This window comes from Coloeus monedula, assembly GCF_965178545.1.
Source record: "Coloeus monedula genome assembly, chromosome: 6".
Lineage (NCBI taxonomy): Eukaryota > Metazoa > Chordata > Aves > Passeriformes > Corvidae > Coloeus > Coloeus monedula.
This window is the reverse complement of record NC_138786.1, coordinates 56569607-56581661: the sequence shown is the minus strand read 5'-3', so window position 1 is coordinate 56581661 and position 12055 is coordinate 56569607. Positions and strand designations below refer to the sequence as shown.

The 12055-nt window shown below is 46.2% G+C and overlaps 1 protein-coding gene across 4 annotated transcripts in view; it reads right to left on the bottom strand.

Annotated features, from left to right (window-relative positions):
- Positions 1 to 7322, bottom strand: part of CEP170B (centrosomal protein 170B) — a 59706-nt gene extending 52384 nt beyond the window's left edge. For all 4 annotated transcript variants that reach the window (XM_082283125.1, XM_082283127.1, XM_082283126.1 and 1 more), the window contains exons 1-2: positions 7228 to 7322; positions 5845 to 5980 (exon numbers count right to left, since the gene is read on the bottom strand). In XM_082283125.1, the coding sequence (XP_082139251.1) occupies positions 5845 to 5949 (105 nt within the window). In that variant the 5' untranslated portion in view covers positions 5950 to 5980; positions 7228 to 7322. The remainder of the gene's footprint in view (positions 1 to 5844; positions 5981 to 7227) is intronic.
- Between the last annotated feature and the right edge of the window lie 4733 nt (positions 7323 to 12055).

Genomic DNA, 12055 nt, shown 5'->3' with positions numbered 1-12055 from the left:
CCTGCTATGCCTCCAGCCTCCTACACCCACATCTCATCAGGCATCGTAACCTTCTCCCATCAACTGCACATTAACAGAATACAATGGGACAAGGAAGAGCCAAAAAAACAACTCTAGACCTGGAAATACAGGATGTGCATCCTTCCTCCCACAGCTGCTCTCCCAGCACCTGGAAACACTACCTGTCAAAAAGCAGCACGCTCCCAAGGCTAGATCCATTCCCTTCTGTAAGACACTTACTTCCTTTGTAACACCTAATGAATTACTCTTGGCAATTCCCAACACCCAGGGACTAACTTAGGTGCTTGTTCACACCCTCCGGATAACTGCAGCAAAACAGCACGGGCGGGGCATCTGCACGTCCCAACTACAGCTTCCCACATCAACCCTGCACTTCCATGGGGAAGGAGGTCCAGACACAAAAACCAGCAGAGATTCCCCTCAGCTTCTTCTAGGAGCTCCCAGTGCTGGACGTGAGCAATGGAGGGATACAATTTCTGCACTGTAGTGAATTCACCTAGAAGGACCAGGAAAAAGATCACCTACCAAATTCACACCATCTGCTTCTTCCCAGCATAATGTTGTGGACAACCTACACCACACCTATTCACATTTGTTTATGTATGCAGTTACTAAACTACATAGGAGAGACATCATATTATCAAGTATGGCCCAGGGAAGGCAGGATACATCAGGTCAGTGAAACCTTAATTTGACCAGATGTCACACACAGGCAGAGTTCATCTTTGCACTCTATTATTTGTGGAGCATGCCGTGCACCCTGCATACCAGACACAGAACAGATCCTGCGGGGAAAAATATCCGGGAACGACACAATAACAGATTGCATCTTCATGCCTATGTACACAGGGGCAGAGGCAGGATTACACAGGCAGCCTTCAGCAGCCTTCACACTAGTGTGTTGTAACTGCTCTGCAGCTATAAACACTTGACTTAGCAGCCATAAGAATATTCCTTCAGTGCCTAGAATGCTTGTAATTCCCTGGCTTTTTAACAGAGCAAGCTAAAAAGAGGAAAACACAGTATTGTTACCTTTATGTGATTCACCAGAAGAACGAACTTGTGTGTTCAGCTCACAAGGCCCTACCACTTGAACTGACTAATTGGTATCATAAGCAGCATGTGAAGTCCCATCTGGACCAGTGACAGATGCTTGGCTAGGAGCTTTTCTCAGTTCTCTGCTGACACCAGAATAATAGCAAGTCCTGACCCATCTCAGGCCTAAGGGCGATGCTGCTCAGCAGCCACATCCTGTAATGCCCGCTTAGCCCACACTGAGCAGCTTCTGCCCTATCTGCACCACCCCCTCCACTTTTCCAAGTCCTGCTGCTCCTCCTCTCACTGCACAAACAGAATCCTTACACTACCTCACTTAGCCAAATCTTCATCTCTTGGTGAAGCTTTATAGAGTAGAAATCCAACCATTAGATGCAAAGATCTGACCTCTGGCTTCCTGAAACACAAGTGAAAAGATTGAAGAAGCACTCTGGAAGTATCATTACCCTCTTGGCTTGTCCTTGCCCTTTCCTCGAGAGCTGCTTTGACCACTGTCTGAGCCAGGATGCCAGGTCAGGTGCACCTTGATCTAATCTAGCACAGCTGCTCTTACATCTACACCCCAGCCTTGTCAATATCTGCACCCAGTTCCTCTTTGCCCAACCTGCGATGCTTCTGCACTCCATCCCCTTGCCAACCTCACTCCCAGATGAAATTACTTAAGACAATAGTATCAAGTAGGTCCCTGCTGACCACATTCAAACTCCAGGTTTTATTCAAAGGTTTGGAACTTGGTCAAACACATTTAGATTATTGATTAGGGAAAAAAAGAGACCACCACCTTCAACCTAGTCATTCTCTCTTGAAAAGCTTCACTGCCCCAGCTCTACAATGCCAGAACTTCAAAGAACAGGTTAAATATACTTTAAAAGAATTGAACTGAAGAAAACAGCATTTTTCTCAGAGTTGCTCACAGCTAAGACCAAAGAAGGGAGATAAATGATTGCATCCAGAACACACTGCCTAAAACAGACGCCTGGAAAATAAACTCTCATCCCAAACAGCTACAAAGTTTAGCAGAGTTATAAGCAATTGCAAACAGTGTCTCCTGATAGGAAATGTCAGGCTGTCTCAAAAGGCACACAGGATAAAGGCATAAAACAGAAAGCACCATGGTGCCTGCACCTACCCCTGCTGTAACTCACACTCGTGTGCAAACTCACCCAGTGTAGGATAATCACATGTCCAGAGCATCACTCTAAAGGGAGGGAAATACTCAAGAGAGCACTGGTTAAACATTTTTTATTCCCCAAATTTTCCAGTAAACATCACTCTCAAACAAAAACAGGGAAATCATGACCCTGCTTTCCATTCTGTTAAATATTTACATTTTGCAAAAAAGCAAAAAAATGTTTTGTTTAGGAGCAGAGGGGAATGCTTTAATGGTTAAGGGAAATTTTCGAGTTTGCCAAATGTTTGTCCCGAGTATCCATCACATTAAGCAAGTTATCAAAGCTGATTAAAATGGAAGCTACATCTCCCAAGAAGGATGTTGGGGGAGGGAAAAATTATTTTCTTCATGACGATTCAAAAACTTTTTTATTTTTCATTTTTAAAAAGAGTAAACCTTTTCAGAGCATTACTTCCTACCACCCCCAAGCTTCACATTAAATACCCACACCAGTGCAGGTTAGTGAAGGTCCAGATTTCCAGACTCCTGCAGTTTGTTGACTGTTACCTGAAGGAACCAGGGAGGCTGTTGAAGAAATCAAACACTTTTCTTAGAAAGAGGGCAGAATTGAGCCCTTGGCTCTGATAGCAACACTGCATGCCAAGCTACAGCTACAGCTACACTACACAGCATTTTCACCCATGCATTAACATTCAAACCCAATGTAAATCTCGCATTTACTTGTACTAGAAGCTTTAGAGAGCTGCAAAAACATTTAAAATAGTTCTAATCCTCTTAGCAGGTATAGAAGATATCAAGGTAGATTATGTTTCTCCACTATCAGACCTACTTAATTTTAAGATGAAAGACTCTGGGTTTCTTCACCTCTTTGTTAATGAGAAAGCAAATCCACTACTTGTATTATGAAATAAGAAAACCAGACAAAACTAAAGCTTGATTGTTTGGTGACAAAGCCATCTTTTTGCCGTTTAGAGATCCAATACCTTGAGACAGCATGTTACAAGAAAATATCGAAAGACAAGACACTCCTAAAACAGTAAAATGAGAAGGGCATGACTGCAGGTGTCCAGGACAAGGATTATCTCCGTGTTGTATGTTTGAGCACCGTGTCTCAACAGGGACTCAACATGGTCTCAACAGGGAACCACAAACCATATCACGATGAAATCAATAAGCAGTACCAGCCTTAAAGATGAAAAAACACTGACCAGGTCACTTAGTCACTGCCAGTCTGTTCCCAGCTGTGCACTTTAAAGGATTAAATTCCAATATCTCAAAATATATATGGAAAATAACTGTGCTGTGAATATACAGTTTCAGGGTCAGTACCACAGAAATGCTACAAGGTGCAAATAATTGCCACAAGAGCTCTGTCCATCTGCTCTGATAACTACCCTGCTTCTTAAGCTTCCCCCAAGACAAATGATTGTGCCAGTCTGCACAATGATTTTGTGACATGGACAGTCACAGTAAGGAAAAAGTCTATTTTTAGATCTTGTCCTCCATCTGCTCACACACAATTCTGCTTGGATATCAAGTCTCTCTGTTCACAGCTTCTCTTCTGCTCTCAGTCTTACTACAAACATCTCATTTGGAGCCCCAGGTAGCTCTGGAAAACATCTTTATAAGTAAATGGCTAGGAAAAGAATGTGCTGTGCTGTTCAAAACAAGACCTTACATGTGAGCCAAGAAAAAGCTTTATTACTGGAGGTAGCAGCCTAGTATGTTTATAAAGCGTCACATGAACACAAGATGCTGGCTTTTATAGACAATCCAGAGCCTTCACTCAGGTGAAATAATGGAAACCTCTTTTAATACCAGCCACCACCTATGAGCCCCCAAATACAACCATTTCACAGATACTCCTGGCTCTTTCAGGAATCTCAATTCATTTACCTTGTAGAGAAGTGCATAGCAAATAAAGAGCATCACAAGGTTGGGTACTCCACAAGCAACACTCACAAGCCAGCTCAGACTTGCAAAGAAGCATGAAATACTCTGGTTGGTATGGAGTGGCTCACAATCCATGATATCCAGTTAATCCCATAAGCAACCAGAGAAACAAGCTGTGCATTTTAAGCATAACTGATATTTGGGTACTTTTATTTGAGCATGCACAGCTTGAGACATGATTTTCAGAGTACTGAAATCTGACAGTAAAAAAAACCCAAAACCCCAAGTACCTTCACAAGATATTAAGATGGGCAGCCTAAAACTCAGACCATTTCTGGAAACCACGGCCACTGTGTGTTTTCTCCCTTCAAGTTATGAGAGAAGACAGCAATCAGGTTTCTGAGCAGCCAAATGCAGGCATACAGCAAATATCAGGATATTTTTAATGTGTCACCTTTACATGCCTCACCAGCTAGACATGTAGAAACACAAAGTAAGAGATAGTGTGATTCATGGGAGAACCCAAACAAATGATCTGCTGTGGAGCAGGAGCTTCTAACTCTACCCCTGCAGCACAGCCATGCCATTCACTGCCAGCAGGCAGAGCAGGACAAACACTGCAAGCTCTCCTTTTGTGGACACTGACATTTTGTTACAGCTAGACAGCACCCTGTCCTCCAAGTACACCTTATACAAGAATTTCTACCTCTCTAAACAGACCTCTTACTAACATACCATACAAAATCCCTGCAGCGACTACAAACACAGCCTCCTCAGTAGATCATTAACACAGCATTTAGGACATACCTGTGATCAGGTCAGCAGTGGAAATTATGAGGAGGGAGTCTCCATTGTGCAGGCAGCTTCCTAATTTTGCCACCAACAGGAACACGTGCCACCTTCACAAAGGGGCAAAAGGGGGACAGGCAGGTGCAATCGAACATTTTTTGTGCATTTAAGTACTCATGGCATAGGTCTAGCAGAGGCACTAATTTAATTCCGAGCTTCTACAAATTCCTGAGCTAAACTGCTCCTGTCAAAAGCTCTTTGCAAGATTCCAGCTCCATTTGTCTGGAGTGACATCTACTACATTATGCTGTCAAACATCAGACCACAGTCAACACTTCAGACATGTTGGATTAGGTCCAGCAGAGACACATGCTGGTGTGGAAAGTACTGACAGAAGCTGCAAGTTTGCCCAAGTAACACAATTACTTTGGGAAGAGGTCACCAGCCTACTCTCTCCACCAAAACAGACTTCCTCTGCTAAACATCAGTATTTTCTACCACGATAAAAACACCTAAGTGAGAAATACCAGCATAAATAATTCAATCCAACTTAAAGGGAAAAACAGGTAAACAAAAAACCCTGCTTGCATTCAAATCACATGTAAACAGCACATGTATTAAAAGCTAAAAAAACCAGCAGCATAATCGCAGATCAGGACAGAATTGTTTACTGCTTCTAGCAGCATCAAGACAGTTAATCTATTTGATTAATCTCCCACCACTACGGAGCCTATCCATCTGATGACACGGCAATTTGAAAACCTCACTTGCCCTGTCACAAACATGAAGTCTTCATGGGAAACAAAGACACAGGATAAAAACAGGAAGTTCCTTTCAAAAGGTGTCACTTGAAGAAGCATCAAACATCTCTATAGATCCCCAGCATTACATACACATCTACTGCATCTTCGGGAGAAATAATAAAAATAAATAAATAAATAAAGCCACGTTACCTGGAGCATGAGTTCACAGTCATCTCTGCCAACAAATATCATCTCCCGAGGGAGCCGATGGCGAATGCCAGTGCTGCTCACCAAGAACCACGAAGTCACGCTCATTTTGGCGCTTGGCACTTAACCTTTATACATCCTAAACACAAAAAAATCCGCAAGACAGAGTCAGCTATTAATGAAGTGTGCAAATACAACAGTATGTAGCCGCCGTTGCCAAATTTCCCTCTACCATGGGACGCAACACTGCCTCATGCACTTGTGTTCCTATCTCAAATCTCTGGTGACAACAAGCAGTTGTGAAGTGTCTGCCAGGACCTGCTGCCCATGTGCCATGGGTAGGAGTTCCACAGCCTGAAAATATTCCTACAGCAAAGTAAGACTAAGGGTCTGAAAAAAGGTTTGTTTAAAAAATTGAAGCATCCAACTTCAATGAAATTATGAAGTACGGTGGGAGAAAAGAAGAGAAAATACCAATCTCTTTTCCAGAACATTTCCTCATCACTACCACAGCGCTACGCAGCTTGAGCTTGCCCCATCATCAAAGATGTGGACCAGCACATCAGTGAGGTGACATAACGTGGCTCCTCTAACCTTTCACAGTGCATTCCCAGGAGCGCTTAAACCAGTGCTGGGAGGGAGGAGACCAACCTCCCTATTGCTCATCCCATTTCCACCCTGATGTAAGCTGGGAGCCCACAAATCCTTCCTTCCTTCCTCCCCCGCTGCATGGCCGGTTCAAACACCAAACTGCTCTGCTACCCCAGGACAGGAAACACAGGCTGCGATTCCCACCGGGGGTTTCGGTGCTCAGCAGGCGGAGGGGCGGCAGCTGTGACCTGTGTGCGGCACTCACCGGGCACTCTCCCGGCCACACCTGTTTGTTGTCGCTGCTACAGCCCGGCTGCGGGCAGCCTGTTCCTGCGGCCTCTCCGCCTTCCTCTCCCACAACATCCCATTTTCCTCTCCCTGGCTGAAGGAAGGAAGATTCAGTGGCACACGCCAGGTTCTCGCCTTCCCCTCACCCACCTCCCGGGCTCCCAGCTGCATTCCTAAGCGCACCGGGAGAAGATCTCCATTTTACCCGGGCTGCGCGGCGCTCCCCGGCCCGACCGCCGCCTCACCGGCCCGGGCGGCCCCGGGGCGCGCAGGTGGGGACGAGTGACCTCCGCGGGGGGACGGGGACAGCCCGCACGCCTCCCGCCGCCTCCCTACCGCGCCGGGAGCCGGCGGTCCGGGCTGCCGCGCCCGTGTCACGACACGCGAGCGGCCCCGACACACCGCGGCCCCGACAAAGCGCCCGGGGAGGGGAGCCGGGAGCCGCCGGCACAGCCCTTTGTGTGCCGGCCCCGCAGCCCCCCGGCCCCCGCCCGCCGCCCGCCCTACCTGCTGCGGCCCTCGGCGCGGTGGCAGCCGGGCGCCGCGCCCCGCCAGCCGGCTCTGCCTGCCCCGCGGGCCGCTCCCGGCGCCCGCCCCGCTCCGCCCCCGCGCCGCAGGTTCCCGACGTCAGGAGGCGGCTCCAGCCCTGCCGGGCCCGGCCGGGGGAGGCGGCGGTTCCGCGGCCCGGCCCGCACCCGGCTCTCCGGCGCTCATGGAGCACCTGAGCGAGCGGCAAGGGCCGGCGGGACTCTGGGTCGTGTGTCATCGCTGCAGGGACACAACCATGGGATGGTTTGGGTTGGAAGGGGCCTTAAAGGTCATCTAGTTCTACCTCGCCACCTTGGGCAGGGATGCCAGCCAGCAGACCGGGTTGCTCGAAGCCGCATCCAGCCTGGCCTTAAACACCTCCCGAGATGAGGCATCCACAGCTTCTCTGGGCAACCTGTGTCGTTGCTGTGCCCTCATTCTCAGAGGAGCTCAGTGAATGCCAGCAGAGCCTCTGACACCTCTCTGACCAGGGTGCAGCCATCCCTGACCTGGGAAGGTACAACATGCAAGCTTGATGCCGTGGGACTGGAGATGCTGCCTCTGCTAGACCCTGGAACCAGACCCAACACCAGCCCCTTCTTCCACCCAAGTGAGCCCCAACACCAGCCCCTTCTTCTACCCAAGTGAGCCCCAACACAGCCTCTTCTTCCACCCAAGTCCCAACACCAGCCTCTTCTCCACCCCAAGTCCCAACACAGCCTCTCCAGCCACCCAAGTGAGCCTCAGCACCAGTCTCTCTCTTCACTAGGCTTCAGGGAGCAGGTTGGGATCCATCTCCATATACACTCCTTGTCCTCTTGCAGGGCAGTACCTAAATGCAGTTGGGAGGACTGAGTTAATCTTGAGCATCTAACCATGGAATAAGAGTCTAAAATGGGTGCTGTGAAAGGACATGCAATTTTATGAGTTCTTTTCAGTTGTAGGTAACTAGAAAGATCTGGAGAACAGTAAGTGCAGCAAGTGATGACCACTTTTTCTTCCATAGTGAGGAACACTGAGTATCACGGTAAAGCTTTCTCAAGAGAGCCCCAGCGCCTGCAGATGTCAGTGGAGCTGCAAACACCAGCAGCTTCACACTGGCTCTCTGGCTCCAGCTGACACAGGCTGCCAAGGCAAGACTATAGGAAGACACCACGTTCATAGTGATGTTTCCCCAAGCTCATATTCCATCTGGAAAGACAGTTTTGCATTTGTACACTGTGCATTTGGGTTTGAGTATTGTTTCTCAGTCACCTGCAAGAACTTTTCTTGGGTGTCTTCAATGGTGTACTTTGGAATTTGGCTCAGGATGTAACCTTAATAAAGTCTGACGGCATGGAAACCACAAGTCCAGCACACCACTTGCTGGGGGTGGTCCTTTAGCCACATCACTTTGTGGGCTTACTCCTGGTTTATACTTTGCTGCAAGGCTAAAGAGCCAGGGAGGGCAAAGTGAACTGTAGCAGCACTGTGAGGAGGGAAGGAAAACAGCATTTCTTCCTTTTCTTCCTCTTTCTGAAGAGGACTTTGTTATTATTTAATTAATAGTATTATTGCCTTCTTTAATCAACATTTAACTTCTTCCTTGGCAGATATGTTGTGCCCCAGGGTGATTTCAGGGTATCATTATCTTCAAAGTCTTTGAAGCTGGCTGAGCTGCAGCATCTGTATTTTATTGGAATGCTCTTGGTCTCTCCTTGGAGCAGATCACCACACCCTTGCAGCATGCCGTGTCCCTCAGACACCAGGCAGGAGCATGGAGGGAGCAGCTGCCACTTCCACAGCGCTTTGAAGGCTTTTATATTGAGCGCTGCCATGAAGTAATAGAAATCCTTTATAAATAAAAATGGACTTCTACCCTATTTGCCAGCTCATCCTGTCATTGAGTGATGTTTTATTATTGATTTAACTGACATACAGCTTAAGTTTCTGTACATATTATTCACTTCTTTCTGAACTACATCTATTTACTGGAGAGGCTTTTCTATGAACCGATCTGTAAAGCATCTCTATAGTGCTCGAAGGAAGTAGGATAATTTACTTCTTTATACAAGCCTGCCATCTAGGCAAATCTTTGTTATAAGTTACTATAAAAAGGTTAGTGTTTGCTTTAGTCTCTCTTTAAGCACAGTTTTACTGTTCATTTATCCATGTGTATTTATTTGAGCAGTCAGTCAGTACTTCAGCATTTATAGGGAAGAAAAATAGTCCCTGTTCCCACCACGTGTCTTCTGACCTGACTGAAGATGCAGTTTGGGCCAATACCCTGGCTGAATGCTGCATTGCAGCCTCTTTATTTTGTTCCAGTGATCTAAAAGGAATAAAAAAGATAATAAGTGGAGTTTTTCTTTCTCCTCTCTCCTCACCCCTCACCTTTCCAAAAATAGTGTGTGGGCAGCATATCCTGGTGCTACACTGTTATCTTTACATCCCAGTCAGAGCATGTGTCCATGGGGAAGACAAGCTGTTGCACTGCTGTACTTTGAGTTTTACATTTTTTTTCCTATTGAAACAAGCCCTTTTGGCAGGCAGCATAGCCCTTGGGCTGCTGAACCCCCTAGGCTAACCAAACACACAACTGTCTTTGAAAATACAATACCATAAGAGTGACATAAAACCACTTCTGCTGGGAGGAGGAATGGCCGGAGAAAGACCTCATAAAGTTGGGTGTAGCAGCAGCACAATGTGTCTCATGCTAAATTTGGGGCATGTGTTTATCATGCAAATCCCTCTACATTCATCTACAGCATTGTCACCTTCAGCTACAGGGGACATGCTCACAGCTGTGTTAACCTGCATGACCCAGGTGGCAGGAGGTTCACTGCTCTGTACATTGTGCAGAGTGATGACCAGTCCCTGTCCCAGAGCACTCATATTCCCAGTAAACAAGGAGATTGAAGGCAAGGTAAAATGTCCAGGCAGAAGAACAACAGGTCACAGGGCAATCTGTATCCAGAGCTGTTGAATCAGGTCATGTGCTCCACTGAAATACTTTCTGTCTGACACCCTGAACCTACAGCTCTCACAACTTGGAGCAGAACCACTTTAGATCCCTGCTTCAAAACAAAGATCCCACCATCCCCAAAGGAGCTGAGCTAAATCAAGCTCTTGTTGGCAGGCTCTGATGTGAAGGAGATTTTTGACTGAGTTCCCAAGCAAAAGCTGCATCTTGCTGCAGAGGAGGCTTCTGTTCCAGGCTGATCATAGCCTGATCCAGATGTCCTGTGTGGCTTTGCCTCTGAAGGGCAGTTTTCCCTGTCCCAGAGCTAAGGGAAAGAAATAATTCTGGTTATTAGATACCAACATGGTATTAGATTATCATGGTTATTAGATACCATACATGGTGGGTAGCTTATAAATAAAGGTGTGCTGGACTGCTCAGTGAACGTGGCCCAATTAACTCTTTGCAGGCTGGCTGAAATCCAGTGTGCACAGCTGCATGCTCACACATTCATGGGCACCTGTCATTAATTCCTGACTACTTTGCATCCAAGGGCTGTAGAAGTAGCCAGGCACCGTTCCCCAAGATTACTTCATTTGTTCCTTGTTAACTCACTTTGAGATGCATCAGGAGAGGTTCACAAGTAGGTCGTGAAGGGTTTCTTAACCACATCTTCATTCAAATGGATTCTGCTCGTCAGTGATTACTTTCTTTCCCAGAAAGCCAAAATTGGACCCATGCCAGTTTTTTGAGCCCTGCTGCAGGGAGATGTGTGCCTGCAGCGTTCTCACTTCCGGTCAGGATTTCTGCCTGGATTTTCACTGTAACCAGGAAAGATCTGTGGTCTTTCACAAGAGAATGCTGCAGGTGTGGACCTGTGTACTTCACACAGCTAATGGTGCTGTTGGCTGCCAATAGAAAGGGCAGGATTGAGCCTTTTCGTATGGAGCCTGAGACCAAAGCTTTTCATCACTGGTTCTGGGTATCAGCATGAGCTGGATCAGCATAACATGCAAATAATCCCCCTTCTGGATATACACCTTTTAAGTGTCTTTTTGAAAATACTTCCCTTGATTATGTTTTTTGTTTGTTTGTTCATTTCTTGTTGATTGATGATTTTTAAATCACTAAAAATAATTTATATTCTTTTTAATTGGATGTTTATCTTAATTTTAGTTAGCTTGGTGTAGCAACCTTGCTGAACTGAGTTTGGACCAACAAAAGCAATCTGGCCCTCCTCTCTGTCTAAGCACCAATCCTTCACTCTGCCCAGTACCTCGGTTGCCAACATTCCCGTCTCCTGTACAGCCAGGAACAGGCCCCAACCCTGCCCAGTCAACTGGAAAACAATAAGACCATTCATGTGCATGGTTATTCCCTGGCATAAATGTTTGCAGAGATACAGTCTGACTGGGACAGGCTTCTGTCGTTTGGATGGTTCTACAAGATGGCTTTTTACAATACTCATGCTTTTAACCTGTTTATTAACCAGCTATAGGGACAGATTCTTAGCTGGAGTGTGGCAGCATTGCTCAAAACAGCTTTAGTTTGGCATCTTTGTTTTATACCAGCTGGAGAATTTTTCTTGTATTTTTTTTTACCCACAGCATAGTCCTACATACCAACATGAAATTTAATTTTACTACTGTGGAATTTACTAAAATAAAATCCTATTTGTGTTAACACTTCTTTTCTGAATGTGCTGTGTGGCCTTCTCTAGTCATCCTCTTTTATTCCCCAGCTAACCCACAAAAAATACTTTATTTTTATTATAGAGAAGAATTTGTACAACTATTTTTAATTTATGACTCTCATAACTTGTCGCAGGGGAGCAGGAAGAATTATCAGTGCAATAAAAGAATGGAG